Source organism: Falco cherrug, chromosome 6 (genome assembly GCF_023634085.1).
Source record: "Falco cherrug isolate bFalChe1 chromosome 6, bFalChe1.pri, whole genome shotgun sequence".
Taxonomy (NCBI): Eukaryota; Metazoa; Chordata; class Aves; order Falconiformes; family Falconidae; genus Falco; species Falco cherrug.
Window position 1 is genome coordinate 53,061,452 of NC_073702.1, and position 25,778 is coordinate 53,087,229.

The window sequence follows — 25,778 nt, forward strand, 5'->3', positions numbered from 1 at the left end:
CAAAATGTATTTTCCTAATTCTAGTTTATATACATCTATATTAGTTGTAAAGCAGTCTTTCATAGATTTCTGAAACCTGTTTTGTAATACAGGTGTTGTATGGGATCATTCCAGACTTTTATGCTACTACCCGAACAAAGATAGATCTCAAGTCTCTTATTACTGAAGTTAAACCACAACATTTATATCAATATCAATGCCATTTGTTTTCTTAGGAAATTCATACATATTTTTCAGTAAAATAGAGTTTGTTTGTTTTAAAAAGCAGTATGACTTTTTCTGGTGCTAGGTCTGATGTGGAGCTTTGGATGACTACACCGCAGGATTGCTTCTAGCAGAGCAGTCTTGAATTGTATGCTGCTTTCAGTCAAAAGCAGCAGAAATAATGTTGGATAAGCCAAATGTATCAACCAGAATTTCAATTGTGACTTTTAAGTCTACAGAGACCTAAGACAGTGATTATCAAGCACGAATAAAACTTTTTTTTTTTCATTTTAATGGCAAATGGAAGTTAGAAGCAAAGTCTGCATCACGTAACAAGGAATGGTGGTGTGCTCCTCAAAGGAGAAATAAATGACCTCCAGATCCCTACTGTCACATTCTATACTCTCAACTGTCTTTGTAAGACTGGAGACTTGAATGAGGCACTTCTGTTTTTGTGGAAAATAACAGTGCCTCACATGCAATACACTCTTGTGGAAATTACCCTATTGTTTACAAAAAAAAAGCCTTGGATCATAAAATATGGATTTAGTTTGAAAATAAATATTGAAAGCTCTGAACTAATTGGTGATGACACCTATCTTCCTGAAACATGATTCTCCTCCTCACAGATGCACTTCAGAAGCTGTCAAATGCTTTGTATCTTTGTCAAATACTGACTAACCTCATTCTAATTTAAATGTACAATCAAGAGCAAAGAGATGCCATAAACAGATAACTCAGTCTCGGTTACAGATGACTGCCAGCAATGTTAAAATTACTTACTTTTGTTTGATCATTTTTCAGTCCCAGCAGTTCTGTGGCTCTGCTACGTAAAAACCAAAAACTCTACAACTTTTTTGTTTCGGTTTCAAGCACATGTTAAAGTACTGATTTTGAGAAAAATATAATTTGTTGTTTTAAAGCCTATTCACTGAATTTAAATTTTTGACTAAAAATGTTTTCGGCAATACTTTTTTCCAGCATTGTTATTTTTATTGGCATCCATGCACTGTGTACTACTTTGGAAACAATCTGGGATCAATTTCAGATAAAATAACGTAAGACAAACTTGCCAGTGAATGTCCCTAAATAGGATATTAAAAATCAAATTTGCTGTTGAAAGATTGCATTTTCTGTATTGTTACTGCCTTTTCTAACCAACATTTGAAAGTATTTCAAGCTCAGTTAGCTGAGCAGAAACCACCTCTCCAAAATACTAATATTTTATTTTAGCTACATTTCTTACAGATTAGCCTGAATTTTCAACCTAATTATATATTACTGCTTCCCACTATTAATTTGAGAAGAAGTTGTTTATAACTTTTAATAGGACCAGGGTTTTTGTGGAATGGCTCTACCCACTCCTCTTCAAAGGCTCCTTAACATAACCTTCTCAAAGTCTCCTGGCTTAGTGCCCTGGCTTTTTTCCCTCCCCACCCTGCTGGCCTGACATTTAGGAAAGACTGGAGCAAAATACACCAGACACATATGGGTATGACTTAACAACCTGCATCAGCTTGTGACAAGGCCAGTCACAAAGTTTTAAGTGTCTGAGCATCACCATGCCCTGGCTGAGACTCCCATGGTCCAAGCCCGTTCCCATACCTCAGGGCTGGACAGCTGCACAGTTACAGGATCCACTTGTGGGAAAACCCAAACGTTGCTTGAGTAGGGGAAAACAAGAGAATCTCTTTTCAAGTAGTAAGCACAGTGAACCCTTGATTTGCTAAGTATGTATAGAAAGGTGCATAGCTAATAGGGAGTCTTCTTCAGTTAGCTTAATTTTTAACTTGGGCTGTTCTATTTCTGACACCTTATTACAAAGGCTGAAGTTGACTCTTCCAAAAGCTAGAAATCGATGGTAGCTATGAATAACAGTTAGTGCAACCAAAATGATTTATGGCATTGTTTCAGCATGTATATGTAAGTATAAGGTAAAGAATACAGGTGAGCATATACAATAACGTGTACGTGCACACAAAGATTATAAACATAGGACAGCTGTAGGTAAAATCCAGAGCTACAGTGATTGCCATATATATTCAAAAAGGACCACAAAAATCGGGGCAGGATGGGTTCACTGGTAGTTACTGAACAAGAGTGTCTGTGGTGGTGTTTCAGGAAGTCTACTACTGCTTGCCGGAGCTTGGAGGATGTATACCAGGTGGAACAACTCTGTACTTATCCCAGGCTTAAGTTTCTCTGTGAGAACTTTTACTGGCTGTTCTTAGAAACAGGATACTGGGGTAGACAGCCTGTGGTGTGACCTAGTGGCTGTTTTAAAAGTACTTTATATCTCTAGGCACATTAGTGTAAATATCTACAACTTTTCCTTTGGTTTCCTCTATCTTCTATTTTTTTTTTAATGGCAGGATTTAATTTTGATTTTTTTAATGTGTTTAATTTTACTAGAGCCCCATGAAGCAAAAGGGTTTTTTAATACAATGCCAATTTAGAACATGCCTGCTACTTACTTGCTCATTGAAGGAAGATGAAGTACAAATTGTCTCCTACCCACCGCTCCTTACCCCAGATGATCTACAGCAGAAATAACCCAGGCAACTGATTTGGCTTAAATGTCCTCAACAAAATCTGACATTTCCACCTTCTTTCTCATATGTATCAGCTTTGCTGTAAGACGACACCCAGTGAGAAGCTTAACTGAAATTGTCCAGACTCTAAAGTGCAGGCTGATTTGATCAACATCCCCCCGCCACCAGATTTTGGCATTAAAGTTCACTGCAAATTGCTTAGACACTCCTTGACACCATTTTACATATTATAAACTTGATGAGCAGTTTTACCTGGTACAGGCTGGCAAGGTGGTGTTTAGTTTTAATCAGAAAGGGTTGGTTGACCCCTGGATGATCAACATCATGAGCTGCAGCAGCTAGTAGTCCGAGCATGATGTCCGACGGGGTGAGGAAGTTGGCAAGCTGAATTATACATGTTAATTACAACAAGAACATGAACAGTAAACTTTTTTTTTTTCTTTTGGCAAATAAAGAAACAAGCTGACATAATGGCATTTTGCAGTTTTGTAGCCATTTTTACACAAATGCCAAATATAAAATAAATTTTTAAGATGACTGTTGAACAAACATCTATAAAGATACCAGACTATATATACTCGCATTTTATTACAGTTTGTATTTCTTATCTCTTTATCATTCAAGGCAATATAAGGATTGTTGTTATAGAAGTGCTTGAGCATAGTCTAAGAGATTCAGCTTTAAAAAGTATGTAAGTATACTAGCAGGTCGGCATGTGTTAGCATACATGATAAGAGCTCTGCCTCACAGAGTACTTAGTAATACCAACAGTATGTCAGGCTTAATTTCTCCAACACAGCACTGTTTGTAAAACACAGAGTTTATGCACTCTTGAAATTTCAAACTTGGCTGTTAAGGTATCTCAGCTTAAACACAGGTATTTTATTAGAGAACATAATTTACATTTCTAACTAGAGACATCCAAGTTCGAAAACCTGCCCAGATTTTCTTCTAATATACAGCTTATAATTCAGAAACAAGTTTTCTTATTATTGGGAAAAAAATAGGAAGCCTTAGCATTTTCTCTGTTTGAGAGTGAGGTAGTTATTACCAGCCCAGTGATTCTGTACAGGGTACAGGCCTAGAAGCTGAAAAAAGCATCCTGAGATGAGAAACGAGGAGCAGTATGGTACAGATTCTGGATGCTGGCTGTCTTCTGCACTTCTTGACAGAAGGGACTTGCAGATCTTGCAGGAGATGGAAATACAAGAAAGCTGGGGCCTGCTCCTGTCCTCACCATTACTATATTCTGGTCTAACAGTTTGCTGATTCTAGCAGAACTTCTTTTCATTTAAGTCAAGCCAGGAAAGATAAGTTATATTCTTATACTGTGGCTCAGCATTACGCTGTCACAGTGCCTTCCAGTAACACATAAAGCAATGTCAAAATTGCTGCAGCAGTCAAAAGCTGCTGTTCACTCCTGCAGAGGATACCCTTGTCACAGACCCAGTTGAAGGGACTGTTTTCCCCTCTTCTGGTGTTGCACTGCCCAATTTAGTATTTACAAATACTGATGTGAGGGGCTTGTCCCCTGAGGTGACTGAGGAACAGGCACATGTTGCCTTCTGATGGCTCTGATGGGAGGACTGCAGACACTGGTGGGTGGCTGGTACACATGACCATGGTAGCTGCAGTTCGTACGACAGCACTTTGATATGTCACCTGCATGATGAGAAGTGACCCCGGTAGCTTGTTTGAAATGTCTGTAATCTGTAGCTGATCCTGCTACTGACTTGTTGCTGACTGCAAGCACAAAATCATTTTCCGCTACCTAAAAATAGCTTTTGGTTGGGTTTGGTTTTTTTTTTTTTTTCAATCCTGGGAAAAACATGTGAGAATTATCTGAAAGCAACATCAGTGTGAAAGGTTGTCATTACCTTGGGCTCCCTCAGATAGCAGTGCATAGCTTGTGTGACATCAGCAGCATGGACAGCATTGTGGTATGGGTTTTGGCTATGGTAATCTTCTTGAACCATAACTGGGAACCAAAACAGAAAACAAAGATCCTTTTGTCTCTGAATGCCATGGCCACAAGTGGGAACTGGATTTAAAACACAATTTGAGGTTTTACAGTCAGCTGCCTAAGGAGTTTCTTCAAATAGCTGTAGCTTACTTAGACTGGTGCTCTTATTGGGATACCTTTAGAGAAAAAATGCATGAAAGGATTTGTGAGGCCCAAGGGGATATACCGGGTCTAGTTCATAAATCAACTCTTTCTTGCCTTCGTGAAGGCTCTCATTCAGGAGTAAAATAAATAAGGAAGAGAGGCAAATTTATCCACATTGGAGTGTAATTATTTAGGCTGCTGTCACAGGGAAGTAATATGTCATTAAGGCAGTACCACCTCTTTTACAGCAGCAGGGAGTGAGGCCCTGATACCCTGGCATCATTTGTTATGGAAGTGACTGACTACAGTCAGAGGCATTCCTACATCCTCCAGGCAAAGAATCAAAAGATACAGCGTTCGGGTATCCGAAGCAAAATCTTCCGTGATAATTTTAGTCACATCTATGTGTTCATTTTAAAATACCAGTCCCTCTTGTTTTAGTTTGCAGTGCTGGAACTGGTCCAGCTGGACCAGGAGCACCAACCTTTTAACTCTCAGCTTTCACTCACACAGAAGATCATTGAGGTGTGTGCTCTGCACTCATCTGTTCCTTGCAGCAGTGCCTGCACCACTATGTGGTCTCAAGGCAACACCATGTGAACACTGGAAGCTGCACATGATCTTGCCCAAAGTGCTTTCCTAGACACTATCAAATTAATCAAACAGAAAAGTAACCGGCAAATTTCCCATGGCACTCATCTCCAGCATGGGGAATGCCGGAGAAAGTCCTAGCCTTCGGTTTGTTTCCAGCTCCACAGGCATCTGAAGTTACAGTGGGTAATCCTTTAAACCCTGAGTACTGCTAGCTCTAATTATCTGAGCATCCACTTCATGGCTGCCCACAGGAGTTAGAATCAGCAGGGAGATTTTGTCTGTCTCCACGCCCGAGGAATGCTTTCCAGAAGTGACGATTAGGCAGTCTTAAAGAAGAGACCCTGCACTGGAAACTCCGCCTGACAGCCTAACAAACCAGCATTCAATTGCATTCAAAACATGATGCAAAAAGTAATTGATTTTGGCCAATTTCTTCTTTTGGTTCACTGACAGCATGGGGCTAATATTTCTGTTGGCAGTAACAGCAGCAGGGGCTTTCATCAACACTATTCAGTGCAGACAGCTTGATATAATTTGTTAAATTTTGCACACAAGCTTCTAACTGCCCTGTGTCTCAGTGGTCTATTAGTCACTAAAATAATTACACTGCACCACAATTGTACTGTGCACGGGTAGGTTCTGCAATGTCTGGCCACATCTCTGCACAGCACACTTTTTTTAAGTCAACAGTGAAACAGTGGTACTGGGATGCTTCAGCCCAATGCAGAGTCCTTTAAGTCCCTTCATTGACTTAACAGGTACTGAACCAAGTACCTGAGTGCCTGCAAATTGTATGCTAATATAGATCACAGAAATGTTTTCCTGAAATACCTGCAACAATGTCATGGTTTTACATAGATACGCAGACCAAGCCAGTGCCTTCTCTGATGCCCTACTTAAGCTGTAAATTACATTTAAAGATGGCTTTGAGGTGAGCACTTACCTAAAAACCTGTGTAATGTAACCATATCTAACTGGAAATGGTGAATAAGTCCATGCACGTTGAAGAGGTGACAAAGCAATGTTACCAGACTGTTTCCTAAAAGCAGAAAGGAACAACCCTTAGATTCCCTTAACATGTAGTTACAAAGTAAGACTAAAAATCTCGGTAATGTCCTAACGATTAGTCAGCTCCTATCACCTTAGCTCATATCATATGAACTTTGCCAACACTCATATACTGAAAAGGAGCTTATATAAATTACTCCTATATATAATCAAGATTTGATGGTACGGCTGTACCAGTGGAGTCCCATTCTGGTGTCTAGATGTCACAAAGTCATATTTGCTGTTTCAACATGACACAAAAGGCAAAATTACATAGTTTTAACTGAAAATCTTTTGACAGGCTTGTTTGAGAACCATATCATTTTCATAATCCAGGTCTACCTCCAGAACTGAAAGAGAAGAGAATGGCTTTTCTGCCACTTCAGTTTGTTATGCTGTACTAATTAATTAATTACTGAGAAATCAGCAGGTTTTAGGGTTTCTTTTATTTTACACATGGCTATACAAACACGTAATTAACCCATGTACCTAGCTCAGCTACAATCGTATCTCATAGTGATGATGCAGACAGGAAAAATGAGTAGCAGCATTTACAGTCTCAAGTCCCACTGTAATGTTACATTGGCCTTACTGTGAATCCAATATTGGGAACACTGTCAAAATTGCGCCTAACTAGTATTATATGAACAACTATATGTACACACAGTATTCAAAAAAGTCTGCACTGCATAATTCAGCAGCAATGTTTCCAGGAAAGTTAGAAAAAAAACCCAAACCAAGCAACCCATAGAACATATAAACGATGTCTGAAGAGAGTCTTTTCTTATTTAATGTAACTCAGGAAAGAAAATAAATCTGTGTATGAAGAGGACATGGAAATTTATTTGGCCTTGACTACTGAGCAGGGGAGTGGAAAGGTAATTTAGAAGAATTACACCATTGCTTCCCTTGCCATTTGCAGTCCTTTCCAGTCTCCGCTGCCAGTCACTCAGCTGAACTGCCCTCTAAACCACCGTTCTGCTACACCTTCTGACCCAGCCAAATCTAATTAGATCGGGTTGAGGAATGAGGGATCTCATTCCTATGAGCAATACATAAAGAAGAAAGGTGTGATCATGACTCTCTTCCGCAGTTACCTGATCAGGAGGTGTTGCCCAGACATTGATGTGCGTGTGGTGTTACAGGCATATATTCAGACAAAAAAATTCACAGATTTTTCCCTGTATTAATGAATTTCCTGATTTTTGCTGCTGAACAGAAGCAAGGGTATCTTTAACTCATGTCGATAAAAATCAACTCATTATGGAGGTCTGGACTTACAGACCAATGTATCTAATAGGTATATTTAAAGTACCTTTGGAATTTCCCAGGTAAAGGAAACAGAAACACCTTGAAAAGGTGACCACAACAGATGCAGGAGATTAGATTAATACAAACCTACACTTTAAACATTATCCTACAGTTCATGAAAAGCCTGAAAATGTTCAAGGATATGATTTTGAGATAAGTTAACTGTGTCCAATTTCCCTTCAGTAATCTACACTGGAAATACTTAGCAATGAATTAGGGATTTTTAGAACAGTTATGTATGAAGATATTAAAACAAAACCTAAAATTACTTACCATTTGTCAAGCGGTCAAACAAGAAAATGTCAAAATCCCACATTCCCACTTTGGATAGCATATGCTACAAAAAAAAGAAATATGAAAAGGCAAATGACTGGTATGTCAAACTGTAAAGCAGATTTAAATTATTACTCCACAGTAATCAATCACAGGATTGCTTGCAGCAGCTATAAAGTTTAGTTCAGGAAAGCTAGAGAGATGTATTTGAAATATCAGACATCAGAAACCAAATTTAGCTATACTGCATAAAATATCACTTGCACTTTTTACTGAGGAGGTTTTGAACTTGACATTAAAAGCACCTTCTATATGGAGCTCAAAACATTGAATACTATAAAACAAAAGATTACAAAAATAGACACTTCCACTGCACAACTTTTTTATTCTTCTTTCATGTCCCCAAATCAATTTACTATGAATTCTCTTAGGTTTTTATTACAGTAAACCACAATCTTAGCTCTCATGGTGACTACAAATTAAACTTTGTTAAACAAACCAATATACAGGAATAGCTTTTATAAACTTAGATACGGTGCTTCTGTGAAGCCCACTCTGCCACGCAGAAGAATCCATCATTATCACCATATACAGTGTTTTTACAGCTACATCAGTTCAGTCAAGAAACTGACTCTGGACTAACTGTATGACCTGCAATGGCATATGTGTGAATGAAATGTGCGTTCATTCCCATCGCTTAGTCTATATTCAAACCCAGTTATGGATTCTTTATTACTTTCTAACACCTAGCACGTAATCTTCTCTTGCAGAGAATAAAAATTTCCTAGGCACATAATCCCAATGTCATCAGTTGCACGAGTTTTTTTAGAAAATACCATTCAAAGAAAGTATAAGAGCTGCAAAATAAGATAATTATATTTTGATTATTGTGAAGTTCTTTGCAGTGAATGTTCCCTGTTTCCTAACCTTTGCCATCACAGAGAGCTGTTGTGGGTTCCCTAATAAGATGCTCCATACCAGCTGAGAGACAGCTGTCTTTTTTCAAGTGGATGAACTAAATCCTGTGTTGAGGCTGCGCTTACTTAAATCAGTAACTCAGCCAGGGATCCTTCATCCTTTAATAAATCCAGATTATAATTTAAGTTGACAGAATCTGAAAATGCTGAATAGATTTAGACATGTCCTTGTTGCTTTGAGACTAAGCCTTTAAAGCCGTAAGCATAAAAGAGGAATGGACAGTCTGTTTGCTGTGAGGCAGGCAAGTAATGTGGGCCATTTAAGAAAGATCAGCCATACATTTGTTTGTCTGAAGACTGAAAACACAACCGACGCTTACTGGAATATTATTAAAAGAAATGGAGATCTGGAGACCTGTCTTACCCTTGCTTGCCCAAGGTAGTCCTCATCCAGTAGGTACAGAGACGCTTGCGGTACAATTCCACGCAGTAACCGGGATGCATGGAAATACCTCTGGAAACTTAACAGTCTTTTCACTTTTTTCTTGGTGCCAATTTCCCCTGAGAGTGTAGTATCTGTGAAAAGCAATCAGTACAGCAACCATGAAACCCAAGATGGATGACATTCTCAATTACTTAAAAAGAGAAACAGCCAAAACTTTAAAATAGTGATACAAAAATCATCAAGTTCGTGCTTCTTGCCAATCCACATGAAGGAGCAGTATTCAGATCCCTATACTTCAGCATAATATATGTGTTTGCTTCAAAAAGGAAATACATTCCTGTAAAAGAAGTACTAACGTAGAACTTGGAAGACCTGAGTTCAGTACACTCACTGCCTGCCACAGGCTTTAATGTGATCCAGGTTAAGTCATTGTGGGGGTGAAGTATCACCTAACTGTACAGGTCTGGAGGGAGCCTAAGTGACTAGGCAGAGCTAGGCACGGGGAAGATGCTCTTATTCTTCCGTGCCTCCTTTCCCTAGCTATACAATTGAAAATGGCACTACCTTGCTACCCCACAGGAGTGTCACTGGAATACATTAAAACTGCATAGCACTAGTATGCAAGGTGATTTTGGATATAAAATCAGAAAAGTGACAACAAAAGAGAACTCAAAATACAGTCTGAAAGCACAAATGTATGACCCACTTTTGGAAAATGAGAGAAAAGAAAGGAATAAGTAAGAATAGGTTAATAATCCTATTGTATTGTCTGCTGTCAGTCCTGCACATTAAGGCAGTTTATAAATGAAAAAAATATTTTAGTTCTACAATTAGGAAAGCAAATATATTCAGGCAATACATGCAATTCTAGTTATACAAGAGTATGTTTTTTTCACTCAGTACCAGGATAATTCTAATTCCCTAATGCTGTATTAAGAGATTTTCATATAGGGCTAAATTTGACACAAGAAGCAAGGCCGTTTTTATACAGTAATTAAATCAGTAATTAGAGTAATTAAATTACCTTGTTAGCAAGAAAAATACCCAGGCTTCCTAAGACTGACAATGACTTAGGTGATTTCATCTGAATTTTTAACAGAACGTCATGTACAGTTAGGATATTTTCATTTTGCGGTCTGGTATAAGTTTTTCAAAAAGGGAGGACTGAAACTGGACAGTTGTTTGAAGGTAGTAGATTCAACACAATTTTATTTGTAAGAAGAATCTTGAAAGAAAATGAAGATTAAACATTCCTTTGAGAGAACAGTAATGACTGAGAAACAAGCTGCATAGCACTTCACTGGACTCCAGATTTAAATAAGAACTCAGGAAAAATATCCATGCACTGAAGATGACTCTCCCTATTCTGCTTTTTATTTTCATGAAAAAATGCTGAGCACTGTTCTGCTGTGAAATTAAAATTTTACTCTGTATGCTGTTTTTATCTTAGAATTATAGAATCATAGAATGGTTTGGATTGGAAAGAACCTTAAAGATCATCTAGTTCCAACCCCCCCACCATGGGCAGGGACACCTTCCACTAGAGCAGGTAGCTCAAAGCCCCATCCAGCCTGGCCTTGGGCACTTCCAGGGATGGGGCATCCACAGCTTCTCTGGGCAACCCCTTCCAGTGCCTCACCACCCTCACAGTAAAGAATTTCTTCCTTATATCTAATGTAAATCTACCCTATTTCAGTTGAAAGCCATTCCCCCTTGTCCTATCACTACATGCCCTTGTGAAAGGTCCCTCCCCAGCTTTCCTGTAGCCCCCCTTTAGGCACTGGCAGGCTGCTATAAGGTCCCCCCAGAGCCTTCTCTTCTCCAGGCTGAACAATTCCAACTCTCTCAGCCTGTCTTCATAGGAGAGGGGCTACAGCCCCTGGATCATCTTCATGACCCTCCTCTGGACTCACTCCAACAATGTCCTCTGTATGTTGGTGTCCCCAGAGCTGGACACAGCACTTCAGGTGGGGTCTCACAGAGAGGAGTAGAGGTGCAGAATCAGCTACCTCGACCTGCTGGCCATGCTTTTGGTCCAGCCCACAATTCGGATGGTTTTCCAGACTGCAAGCGTACACTGCCAGGCCATGTTGAGCTTCTCACCAACCAACACCCTTAAGGCTTTCTCCTCGGGGCTGCTTTCTTGATGAGTATTATTATTCTGAGAGGTTTTTCAGAAAAGCCATTAAGGTTTTTTCAGATCATAGATGGTTCAGTATTTGATTTCTCCACAGCAGATGTGCAAGTACCTTCTGTAGCAAGTTTCTTCTGTAAGTAATCCAACAGCTATTGAGCAACACTAAATCAGTAGCAACAACAACAAACCCCCCCGTACTTACACACTATCAATAATGAATGTATTTTCTTACACCTGTAAGTATCACAGTTCTCGTGGGCAGCCGAAAGACGCCACCGAGTTTTAATAATATAAAAGCACAAAATAATCTTATTGCAACTTGACAAGCCATGTGTTTTCAAGAATGCAAACAGTAACAATGTCACTACTGTACCAGCCTGAAGGTTAGATTTTCATTTATGATGTGACAGCACCTGCCTTAATTCTCTCACACATTTTAAAAGCTGGAACAATTTCATGGCCCACTGAAGGAGTGACTAACATAGGTGCTAACAGTTACCCAGTGACAGCGACACGTGCAGCAACCAGTAACGTTTTCACATTTCTTTATTTATATAGTGCTGCTAAGAAAAGGCTGGCATTCAGTTTAATTCCTGGACAACAAAACACTCTTAAAATTAATTCACTCTTTAAATTTAGCTGATTCTTGCCCTTACAGCTTTTCCTAACTCCATCTTTGCCCCCAAGCTGTCACTGCTTTCAGGTAACAAGTTAAAATTTTAATGTACAGAAAACTTCCCTTTTGTACATTAAAAATGAGTATGTCCTCCAACTAATTTTTATCTAAATTAATACCTGTTTTTTTCAGTTAAATACAGATTACTGAAATCACTCTCTGTGCTCCCCTAAACTGTTCTTAAAACGAGTCCCAACAAGCAGCCATACCGCTGACTTAGGAAGAAGTGGGTATTTTATCCTTTGGATTAAGAGATTATTTCAGTAGCACAAATAATACTTAGCAAATCACAAACACATCAGGCTGTAATAAATAAATTCTTATTGTGAAAAATATTTTCTGAATTGAACCATCAAACTCGTTGCCTCTGCTTTCTCACATTGCTCTGTACGGCTGTCAGGGGTCTGAACTGAAATTTAATCATCAGCAGATAGCGCCTCTGAAACATGACATGCTGCTTCAGATGAGCACTGTATTACAGCAGATTATGCAAAAAAGATTACCCACAATAATCTGTTGTCCTGTATTTTCATTCATAAGGGAAGGAGTTCATAATACTGATAAAGAAGAGTAGGAAATGTATTTTTAAAATGGGGCTCTGACAGAACAGCCCAAATCCCGCGCTGCAGGCTATCAACATGCAAACTCTGGATGTTGGCTTAAAGGATATCCTGTTACAATCACATCCTTTGGGTCATTTCAGTAATAATTGCTTTGTCTATGAACCACAGAACTTGTCAGACGATGGCTATGACCCGTAACAGATTACTATGACATCCGCAATAATGTACCTCATTGTGATGGTGTCTTGCATAAAATTGGACTAAGACTCTGTCCCTCTCTGAGCACAACACCCCCCAAACTATTATAATCTCATCAGCAGTTTCTCTTTCCCTTCCCAAGACCAGTGCAAAACGAAAAAGAAAAGCGCAGCCATATGAAGTTGAGAGAAAAAAGACGACTAAAGAGGTGAAGCAGCTGAGAGTGAAAGCTTGAATTCTGTCAGTTCAGCAGTCGCACCTGACTCTCCCAACAATGAAGTGCCACTCCTCACACATGGGATCCACCAGCTGACACAAAATCAAGATGCAGTTTTAAGATGAGATTAAGGGTTTATGTGAATGACTTGCAGCAATGCGCTGAACATGCCACTTCCTTACTAACAACTGTAAATTTCAATTTAGATTGGAAATGCAGAATTTCAATGATGACACTTGATGGAAGTCATACAGTGACTTTGAAACATAAAGTTATTGATAGCTATTTCTAATTAGGTTAAATTGAATTACCAGTAAATGAATCAAAAACATCACTGCAGATAAATCTGAACTTCAACTGTGGAACTATGAGTACTAAACCATACACTGTATTATCTAGTTAAAGAACACAAGCTGCAAGGCTCACATGGGAAGGTTTTAGTAACTGTGCAATTTTGAAATGAGCATTGAAGACAAGCAAGAACATATTTTATTTATCCCCATAAAACTTCCTTTGAGATCTGTGTTTATCTTTAATCATTGTGGCAACTTCTGAATGTTTTGTTTACCTTAAAAAAGTATCATCTATATCTCTTAAAAAATGCCCATTCTCATATCCTGTGGAATTCCTGCCTAGCACAGCAGTTGGGGGAATCCTTCCTTGTATTCTGAACAAAGTTATCATATGGATTACACAGACATGCTGTATTAATTACATACACATTTACAGAAGCATCCATATAAGCATTCCTCACAAAGTGTAACTTTTACATTCAAAAACACAAGTGACCTGAGCTCACAGCATATCTGTCTCTTGATGTGTTTTAGCAGGCAGCAAAAATGGTTGTATTTTTCTTTAGGTAATTTGATAGCCACTTCACATATACACACTATCAGATCAGGGATGATGTCTGGATACTGCACATGGCCCTCAAGAGGTTAATAAGCCACAGGAATCAATGGTTGCCTTCTCTCTCCAAACAAAGTCACTCCAGTTACACAGATCTGCTCACCTTAATGTGCGCTACGGCTCACTACACCCCAACCTCTGTTATTTCAGGGAAAGAGGTTTCCTGCACTAGGAACTGCTTCCAGTTTTCTTTTAGATTTCCTTCACATTGCTGCACTAGTGTGTGCCCACAGGCAGTGTGAATATAAAAATGATGGAGGTTATGTTAACAATGGTTGAGTTAACATCCAGAAACGATCACATAAATCAAATTTGGACAAAGATGTACTTAACTCTGCACCAGACATTCATTGCATTGTTGTTGTTCTTTCAAAGTAAGCAAACTTGGTTATGCATTCAAATAAGGCCTCTGAGTTTTTCTTCACAGTATTGCATTTTTTTATTTTATTGCACCTTAGCATACAATAAAAACAGGTCACCCAGCAGCATGACCGGATAACAAAAGGTTTAATTTTCAAAAGCCAACTGATTCAGAAGCAGAAGACATTCTTCCTTTTCTTTCCAAAAGGATGCAGAATAAATCAGGTCCTCAAGCACCTGCCTTTGACTCATAGAATTTATAATACCCATTTCCCTCTTCTGACGATGCAAAGACATTCTGTATCAGCCACCACTCTCCAACTGTATGCCTGAAGAGTCAGGCAGGATTGGTACAAAAGTGCTGGAATATCTGGAAGATAAGGTGAGAGGATCAGACCTGCAATTTATTGTCCAGACAGTTTGCAAACAGCAAGGACTCTTGGAAATGATTTGGCTCTGGTCCTGTATGCTATGGAGGCAATTTCCTGCTCTGGTTCGTAGCTTAACAGCTGATTAGAATGCTTTTATTGGAGAGCCAAAGAGATATGTAACTGATTTATGAGGAATAATTGGTGTTTGTACATCTTTTTGTGTGTCAAATTATGCCAGGCCTTTAGATAACCTTTACTGAAGTCTTGTTTACCATACTCATTGCATGACTTGGTTGCTAAGTTTTTCTTATAAAGAAGAGTGCATAGCACCAATGATAGAAAAAAAAATACTGTGCCTTCTTAATCTCTTCTTCCATTATGGATTTATCATGTTATCCAAAAGACAACAGCAGCATGAGTAGGGATAGCTGAACTAGACCAGGTAATCTAAAAATTAATTCCAAACAATATTTCAAATTTTAATTTTGGAGAAGGCACTGGTAAACTAGAAAAAACAGATAACCTCTTCTCTCTGCACTGTCTAGCAGCATCACAAAAAGCATGGCCAGCAGGTTGAGGGAGGTGATTCTGCACCCTTACCTTGCAGTCCAAAAACCCTTCAAAAAGGAAACACTGCAGTTTTGAAGAAAGGCCTGAGAAAACATACCAAGCACCAGAAACCTATGTAAAAAGATTGTCAATTGAAAGCTTTCAGTCTAGAAGGACCAAGAAGCTCAGATGAATATCCCAGTTTTAATTCTCAATCGTCTGTGGCTGGTGTGAGAAACTGACAAACAGGTTTGATTCAAAAATCCTGAGATTGTGTCAATTTTATCATCTGAATGTACACTGGTCACTGCAATTAAGAAGAGGGAGATGAACACCTTGCACTGTATCATATCTACAGATAAACAAGTATTGTACTGAAATCTTGTAAATGTAGAAATCCTCATGAGACTTCCTCAAACTATATGGGAATCCAAAAAGTTTCTTATAAACGTTTTGTTTCTACTTGCTTCTCTAATGTCTAAAAAATTCTTTGTTCCTTGACTTTTGATAAAATTCAGTTTTAGAGGTCAAGTGCTTTCTGTTAGGTGCCATAGTTCATATGGGTTTCAACTGTATTATTTTTCTTTAAATGGGTAAACATTTTTTTCAATTAGGAAGAGGCTGTGAGAAAGAGAGGGAGACTTTGAACACATCAGAGAAAAACAGAAAATTAGAAGCAAAACAAAAGATCCTTTAAAATTTTCCACTTTCAGCCAAGATTCTATTCTTCAACCACCTGCACAAGTGCAAAAAATCCATGCAGAGTCTTGTTTACAGAAGAGGTACTTGTGTGCTTCTTTGGCTAATGTAGTTAATGAAATGCGAGAGCTTCTGGGACAACAACTTTCTGGGTCACCTTGCTGTGGGGTTTCCTCTTTGAACATCACTTGAGGTGATGGTGTCCTCTTACAGCTGAGTTTCCAAACCTTAAACTCCTCCGCAATTGTTGGCATCTTGGAGAACCCTAGTCATCCCCTTACCCCCATCCCAAAATATATTCCTTTTGACACTGCTTGAAAGAGACTACAGAACTTAAGAAGTATGCAGATTATCCCACTTATATACCAAATTATCCCATTACACCAAGTGTGAAGAAACTAGGGTTTCAAAGACCAGTTAGGTAACAGAATATTAGCTGTAACAACAGGAAGAGGAAAAGATTAAATCCAAATTTAAGATTAATTTAGATGTGTTTCTCTTCACAATTTACAGCCTTTATTGGGGTCATCAATCATCTTTATGCAAACAAACATCTTGTCACCTTTTATTAAACCTCCTACAAGTTCTTAGGAAATGGCATGTTGTGTTCTGTTTCATCACAAAGTTGTTATCATTTCAATATGAACCTTCACTTTGCCACTTCAACCTTCGTACAGTAGCACAGTCAGGACTTTTTTTTTCCTAAAACTGCAAATGTTCTATAGCTGATTATAGTTTCTCCAACAGGAAATGGTACATCCCCTCCTCCTTCACTCCCCCTGAGAAAAAGCAACATAACCTGTAATAACAGCAAAGCCAACTTTCATTTATCATCTTAATGATCCCTTCTCCTTGTTCTTTCTTTTCCTCTGGTCATTTGGAAAGTATCCTCTGTTATCTTCAGTACACCCTTTCCCTTTTCTAATCAGAGAAAAGAAGGTGGGGTGGCAAAATGGGTCACGCAACATTTGGAAACTTTTAAAGCGACATTCTCAGTTGAAGTGAATCCCAAATCTGTATTAAAAAAGTAAGTTGCAAACCTGCCTGTATAATCAGGTCAGTGTTTACTAAGACTTCGTGTGTGAAGCACATCTAGTTTCTTGTTTGCTCCATTTGCTCTCATGAGTTCTCCTGAAGCATCCATAACCCAAACTACTGCATTTTGTTAGCGTGAGTGCACGTGCATCAATCAGTTTTACATTCTGGCTCACATTTTCTACAAATGTAGTGTAAAAGCTAAACAAGCAGCATGAATGGCAGCAAGCAGAATATACTTTTCAATCTATCTTGTTATTCAATTCTGCAGATAACTCTTACAAACACTTAAAAATGCAAACACCACCCCTAACCAAAAAAAACTTGCTGCTAGTTGATGAAAAGGGGGAACGAGACTGACTTCTAATGACAGGAAGAATTCTTGAATATAGTGAAGTATTACTAGAAAACAGAACAATCTTTGTGCTGAAACATTATTAGGAGAATCCCAATTCATTTTCCTCAAATAGGTAACTGAAAGCAAAGCCACAGGCTGACTTCAGTTCTGGAAATGTTCTTCCCATTGAAACCAGACATAAACTAACCATATTAAGAAGCCCATGTGCCTTCGGGATGTTGATTAATATCTTTTGGACATGCTTATCCATAAGGAACTAAGGCAAGTATTATCTAGAAGTGATGCAGACCTCATAAGATCTCTCCCTTTCTAATTTTATAACCATCTGGTGCTTTGGACTCATCTCCATGGGCTGGGTTGGGATCCGAATAATCCAGTCAGCCCTTGAAACTTCCTCACAAGGCTTTTGGTGTCCTAATTTAACCTGGGTCAGAAATATCTAAAAAGGCATCTCTCACTCCCACTTCTTTTTCTAGCCACAGGCAACAAAACAAGACAGTTAACCAAACTCTTTTTAACCTCACTCATTTGGGTTCGGGTTACTTTATGGTTTAGTTTTGGGTTGGTGGCTGTGGTTGAGTTTTATTTTCCCTGGAGATGGGCCCTACCTGAAAACCCTGGAGTGTTCAAAATCCAAAACCAAAAATGAATGTAAATTTTGCAAACAGACCCTTCTGTAGACAGGCAGAAACCACAGATTCAAACATCCACAGACTCTGGTTCCTCAAGATGGAGACTTTCTTGAATTTGTATCTTCCCTTACTAACCCTGACAACACTTGTCATTTCTGTAGTACCTAATTCATCACATGCCTGCAAAGAATCATTTTATTTGTAATCAAACTGAAAACCAGAGTATTTTGCTTGACTCAAATCAGACAGCAAATCAAGGACAAGAAATTGAATGGTACCTAATATCACTGTTTATCACCATCTGGTCTAAAAGTGTATCATCTATACTAACTTAATTTGCTAAGCTAAGCTTAAAGCAGGTGGGGAGACTCAACTTCTGCCTGCATGACAATGCCAAGATCCTAGGTAATATACAGATATACCTTCAAAGTATCTACAGACACGTTCTGACCTTTTAGATATTCTCAGGCCCCACTCCATGTTCCTGTTGCGCAAGGTGTAAGGAAACAGAAATCTATGTGGGCAACATCGGTTTAGTACAGAGACTCCACTTTGCAGGTCACTTACTACATCCTTTCACTTCCTTTGTCATCCTTCCTAGATCAATATATAAAGAATTGAATTCTGTCAGATACTGGGATACTGTGGATGGCTTACTGAAAAGAAGTGGGTGCAAGATAACCAAATCAATGGTATGACTGAAACTGTGACTAAAAAAAAGCGCCCCTAATGAAGAAATTTTCAGGAAAAGTTAAAAATGCAAGCAGAAACAATTTTAATTCTGTAACTCCATGACAGACATATTTAAATATAGTCAATTAGAAGTTAATAATTTTTCCATTTGCAAGCAAAAATTCAATCCAGAGAAAAGCTTAGCATAAACAAATGAGAACTGGAGAACCACTGTTTGAGTCTTAAGAATCTCCTTGTCTTCTAACTTAAAGTTTGACAGGCAAATTTGTAAATAAAAACTTACTCACCTCAGATGTAAACGATATTATTTTGTTACTCTACTGAATTTCACCTGGCAATAACTGGAGCAGGGTGAGGTCTTCTGTGGTTACTGCTGCACGCTTACCTACAATTCTAGATTTATCACAAGGAATTCCCTCAGACTTCTGGTTAATGCAATGAAGAAATATGTAGCACCACACTCACCAGCACAACTTATCATGAGATAATGATATCGGTTTTAATGAATGCCTATCAGTCACTGGCAGGATCTGGTTCAACGACTCACTGAGCAACTTTGTCAATCAGAGAACTAAATTGTTGCTGCCTTACCCTGCGGTCCTTTATTTCTCAAACCCAAACTATGCTTTGCTCAAAGGAAAATTGAATCGAGTTAATTTTCACTGCAGAAGTGTTTCAAATTCTAAATTATTACCCTGCAAGTATCCAGTTTAACTCCTTTTCTGTCCTGTGAACACAAAAAAGGTTCATTTAAATTCACAGAAATTACGAAGTGCCAATAAACTGCCATCATTACTTTCAACCTGTGTTAGGTTCAGTTACAAGCTGGAGCTACCGAATTCAGAGTCAAACTGTCCTAGAATTTGTGAAGTTTTGTTTGGAATCATCTTACATCATTTATACATTGTATTGAGCTGCTTGACAGCACCTAACATTTGCCTATTCCATCCCATTAGTCTTTCTGGAAAATAGGTTTCTAATGCCAAGTCTTTTTTCCTTCTGCTGCTCCCATGTTAACGAATGCCTTATTTGCATGAAGAGAAAACCCTCTCCCCATTGTCCTATAAACCTACAGGGCTGTGCAAAACTTGTATCTTTTAGTTTGTAAAGTCTGAATATTTGTTCATAAGCACCATAGTGCATATGGAGCCTCAGGTCTGCCATGTGAAGCTGGTTTTTTTCTGTGATATATCTGCAGCCATCAGGAGCAGGTGGTCCACTTGTCTTATTACAGCAGGATGCAAAAAGGGATCACCTGCTTGCCTCCCAGGGGTCTCCACACCGGGCTGGCTAATAAGCATTGGCTGCTGCAGCTTCCCCTCAAGCTTATGGCTTTGTACCATCAACACAAATGAGTATCTCATTGGTCATGCACATCTCCACAAGTTGCAGGGACTGACTCAAGAGGCTGAGGCAAACATAGGAACTTTGCAATGCAGAACCAAGGAGTTCTTCGTGACCCAGGGATATTTTACATTCAGTTTTGCATTGCAGAGTCATCTTAACAGTCCCAAAACCCACCAGTACAACTATGTCTCAAGGAAAGTTTGCAACTAGGCAGAGAAAAGACAGGGTAAAGCCTTGCACCTCCTCCAGACAGAATCCTGTAAAATCCTCACGGTCCTGACAGCCTGGCACTGACAAGGTGAAATAACACTCACTAACTTTCTGTATATTGCAGAGAGGAACTGGAGGAATGTGTAGATGGCATCGCAGACGTTAGCTCAAACAGCAAGAAGCCAACATTAATCCAATTGGATTTGATTAGGTCTACAGAAGATCCCATTTTCAGACCACAGGAAGTTTTCCTATCCGAAAAGACTTAACGGTGTCTTAAGCTACACAGCAGCTTCACTGCAGCACTCCAGAGAAAAAAAACCCAAAAGATACAGTCTACTTGGTGTTAACCCTTAATAACCGTAGTAAGAAAAAATACACCAATTTGACTGAATCTGTAAGTATGTTTAAAAAAATTACATTTAAGTAACCTTTAGTCTGACATTAAATAGCAATGCCCTGATTATTTTTTTAAATGTCAATTTTCAAAATGAATGTCAACTCTGTTCAAGAATGAGCTTCAGTGTTTACCCTTACTTTAAAATAAGGGTGGTACTGTTCTTTGGAATAATATTTCATATGGTCGAGGGAACTATCACTACTTAAGCTCAGTTTGTCTGAATTACTAGGAAGCTGGAGTAATGTTTATGCTGCGCTTCTTTAGAACTTCTGAGGATATTTCACCATAAAATTTTCTCTGCCTCATCCCTCCCTTACTGTAACAGCTTTCAGTATACAGCTGTTGCCTGTCAGTCATTGCCACCAAACAAATGTAACATGGTGCCAAAATTTTACTGCAAGTATTACTTAGGTACTTCTCAAAAGGTGTGCAGTGATGACATTTATATATATATATATATGTTTGTTTTTGACAGGATGTGCAGCACCATGTTTTTCCTGCTTATATGGTATGCACAGCAGAAATGGATTTAACAGCTAGATGTCTATGAACAAATAATATAGAAATCTGTTTACTTCCTGGCAAAACATGCCTGCATGCTTTCACACTGAGCATCTTCATTTATCTGTAAATCATTGAGTGAGCCAGGCCTAGTGCACTTGCCATCTACAAAATTAGTAGTCAAACGCCCAGAAATCTCACTTCATTTTGCACTGAAAAATTAAGCCAACACCACTCCCTAGATAGAAAACAATAAATAAATACATAAAACCTGAAAATAATGGGAAATCCAAAATCAGCATCCCTGCTTCTCCTCACACAGAGATCACGATCAGCTGTAATGACTTCTTTCAGATTACAGAAGAGTAGTAAAAAGAAAGAAAAGTCAGAGGTCCCTGGGACAGAAAGCCCAGGAACATACGACGCGAGGTGCCCCACCTCCATGGTACCAGAGGTGCATGCAGGGAGGCATCATCACATTTAAGTTCAGCAGTTACAGAAGAGGGGTTATGTGGAGTGCCCTGTTCCTTGTATGATCAAAGACTGAGTATTCACCGGTACATCACTTGCCATGGATCTCTCCCTAGACAGCCCATGGACAGCACCAGCACCTCCCAGAAGCTGGCAGAATCTGAAGAATGGCAGGATTCATCCATGGGGCATAAAAGTGAAAGCCCTATCACCAGAAAAAAGAGCTGAAAAGGTTTTGGTTTCTTTAACCAGGGAGAAGGAAGAACATGTGACGAGAATTTTAAATAACGTGTATGTATTCAAAAATTAATTTAGTTGAACTTGAATGTGAATATAAATTTACTTCTACTTCATGAATGAAGTGTTTTATTTTCTCTCAGTCTTTATAAAGGCATCATCACAGTACTATTTCCAGCTAGCCTAAAACAGGTTTTCCTTCACATTTTTCATTGGCAAGCCAGGCCTAAACTATCCTTAGAACTCTGCTCAACCAGTACATTATTCCCTTTGTCCTGGGAAAAATGTTGGACCCATTTTACCTCTTATGTCTTTTTACCTCAGCCATAGCGAACACTCTGACGGGCTTATGACCGAGAAAATACCTTTTATTAGCAAGACTGAAAGCAAGCACTTTGCCAGGCAGCAGTAACTTTGCCAGCTGGTGCGAATGCAACTGCTCAGAGCCCAAGTCCCCCCCCCCCCCTTCCTATCAGCCCATCTTTTCTCCTGACTCCCAGCCAGACCTCACCCTTTGCAGCTGAGCTTCTTCCCCCTATCCCTGCCAGATACCTCCCTTCCCAATGCACTCAGGCAAGCAGTTACAAAAAGGAGATGTAAAAATTTGGTTTGGTAATTGCTTTTTAATGACAAGCATAATTGCTAGAAGCTTGAAAGCATCATCACTAAACAAACTGTTAAGAGTTTCAGTCTGTTCTGATGTAAGTCCTTGAGTAACTTTTGTTTCAAAAGTTACGTGGAGTGGTCTGCACAGTACACAAGGACACACTGAGATCTGCCTGTGTTGGAACACTGGAGTTAACACGGCATCCAGACTGAATGCTACAGGGCCCAAAACTAAGTGTTTTCTGTTTTTTTATTTTATTTTTTACACACTGGCTAAATGGGTCTGCATCAGTATAGAGAATCCATCAACTGAAAAAAACCCAACAGGATCTAGATTTTTTTTTCTTTTAGATTTGCCCTCCTTTATTCATAACAGTGGCAAAATAACTTCAATGAAAATGAGGTTAAGATTATTTTTAACAGATGTTCACTGCTGGCCTGACCCAAAATCCATTGACGTCAATGAGAAGACTCCATGGGGCTTTGGATTGGGTTCTAATTGTTGGAAAAATTAATGTTATTGTAAACCACTGGTCAGTGCTGTCACATGCTCCCCTCCTGTGCCAATTCTATATGACCGGATAACAGACTCACATAAATCTGTTCCAACTGTTGGCTAAGAGGCTAAGGGACACAGAGGTTTATCTTTTTAATTCTGAAGCACCCCCTGTTCCCACCAGCACACACCATGGCACTACTGTATTTACTTGACAGTCTCAGCATTATGAACAGTATTCATTACAATCAAAATGTTTCACAGTCAAACACTGGGTAGGAATAATAGAATTATTAATGCCGACTGTGTGAAGACAGCTGAACTACAGATATGCATGAAACAAGATACTTTGGTTTGTGTACTTTCAATACAGATTTTTACTTATGTATTTTTTTAAATACAGACCTGAAGGAAGGGTTGCACTTACTGTTAAGAAGACGGAAGTCTATAAATGGGTAGGAGCCGCGGCGCTCGGAGAGAATCCCTGTCTGACCTCTCACCCGTGCATCTCCTGCAAAACACAAAATCCCCAGAGATGTTAGAAGGGGCAGCTGCCTTTCTCTGCTGTTTAGATCTAGATCTATTTTCTATTCCAAGTGATGACGTTACGCTCCTCTGGTGGGAAAATGAAGGTCTAAATAATCGTCTCCCATGACATCCCTGGGTATCTGGGTGAAGCAGTACAACCGATCCCCTTATCGGAACAAAGGCACAAACCCCCCTCATGTTTATCCTATTGAACAGCTTCTTGCCCAGTCAGTCAACTCTCACTGCTTCAAGAGTAGTGCAGAGGTTAATTTTTTTGCCCAGATAAGACCAGTTGGATTCTGACTGTCATGGCATCACACACAAGGGCCTCAACCCTGGATTAGGCATACAGTCCAACTGACCTCCAAAGCTGTGGGACTGGTCTCAAAACCATGAGTTGATGAAAAAAATGCCCAAATAAAATATGAAGATTTTTTTAAGGTGCTTTTTTTGTTTGTTTGTTTGATTTTATGTTGTTTTACCTTCTGCTCTTTGAAAATGTCAGCCTTCTCCTCAAACACTGAAGCTCCTTTATCTAAGTGACACCTGATGTTCTCAGATAAGCATTACTCCAGAGCTTTAGGATGTATATTTAAATATCATAAAGTGACAACACAATACTAAGAATTAGTATTACTGTGTAATTCCCGTCAATTAGCTCCTGACTTACCACATAATATGAAATAGGCAAAACTGGTTTATGGAGAAAAATGCTACTCAGGATCAGTAAGAGTTACGAAACCTCTCTCCATGTAGATAGGAAGTAGCTGGAAGCAGATGTCATTTTTACATTTCTATAACTTTAAGTATCTTGTACTGTAATGTAATCACTTCTTTATAGGCAAATAACAAGACCAAAATACTAAAAATTCTTAAGACGAAATTCAGAGATTTTAGAGGTTCAGGTTAGAGTACTCTAGTTCTTCACAATACCAATTCCTCCTCCACAGAAACACAGGCCACAGTGTTGAAAGCACAGCCACTGCACTCCCTCAGATAGTTCACATTGCAGGCTTCTCAAAGTTTGCAATAAAAATATGAATTATTAGTGAGTTTGAATTAAGCTTCTTCTGGGATATGAATATACCATCTGACTAAACTAAACAAAAATAATTTAAGATTTTGGCTGCTACTGCTAGCTTCTACTGCTTGTGTTTAAAAACAAGAAAACAAAACAACTTGCAGCATAAAAAAAGGACCTAGTTAGATACTGTTATTTTTTTCTATCTACTATTGAATTAAAATATGCTTACAATTATGTTTAAGGGAAGAAGGCCAAGTAGAACTATTAAGTTTAATATTGGAAGTGGAGAAAAAATTCTGTGCCCTCTAGGGGTCCTTAGATGTACAAAAGGCACAGGAGCACGCACTCAAATGAAGATTTCAAACACAATCACTTTCGATTACAAATTTAGATCTATTTTCTCTCTTCCTTACTTTTGCTTTGCTTTTTTTGTTTCCAGAGACAGAACATGTGTTGCCTGAGCTTAGCTCCCGCTCTTAGGAACCAGCCCAAAACAACTCAAGCTGTTGTTGACCCTACTTACCCCTCCTGAGAGCAGGGCCAGGAGGTGCAAACCTCTGCCTGCTCCTCAGCAGTTGCATTTCAAAGGTATGATAATAGCACGGGTCATGAGCAGTTTATTTATTAGCACTTCATTGGCAGTTTAAAATCACGTGCAAGTTGTGGCAATGGAGGTATATAAACCTAGTTTCCCCTGCAGTCCTTCTGTTAAAGGGCAGAAGGGCTGAGCAAAGAGCTGGAGCATTTGTAAAACACCAAAGCAAGATTCCTCAGCACCCATGCGTCAGAGCTTGTAAGGCAGCACCTGGACTTCCAAGCTTTCCTCTCTGCCAGAGGTAGACCCATCAGATTGGCTGATTTGTACAGAAAGAGTGAGAAAGGCAAGTATGTGGTATACATTATATAAACCCCCAAAAATCAGACAGGCTTGAGCCTGTCACTAATACAAGCCTCGGCAAATTAAGAATGGGTGTAAATTCAGAGCATGCCTTGATTGAGGCTTTTGTACTTCTGTAGGCACCAATGAATTAACAGGAAACTTCAAATCACCCCTTGCATTAACACACTGATAAAACATATCACTTGTGACTAAAACAACAGATATTTTGGA

General features: G+C 39.0%; 1 protein-coding gene across 2 annotated transcripts in view; it reads right to left on the reverse strand.

Moving 5' to 3' along the window:
- The window catches only part of PDE7B (phosphodiesterase 7B), a 181,051-nt gene that overhangs the window by 16,037 nt on the left and 139,236 nt on the right, over nt 1–25,778 (reverse strand). For both annotated transcript variants that reach the window (XM_055713436.1, XM_027809939.2), the window contains 6 exons: nt 23,543–23,626; nt 9,430–9,581; nt 8,089–8,152; nt 6,401–6,496; nt 4,634–4,734; nt 3,009–3,140 (listed from right to left, as the gene is read on the reverse strand). In XM_055713436.1, the coding sequence (XP_055569411.1) occupies nt 3,009–3,140; nt 4,634–4,734; nt 6,401–6,496; nt 8,089–8,152; nt 9,430–9,581; nt 23,543–23,626 (629 nt within the window). The remainder of the gene's footprint in view (nt 1–3,008; nt 3,141–4,633; nt 4,735–6,400; nt 6,497–8,088; nt 8,153–9,429; nt 9,582–23,542; nt 23,627–25,778) is intronic.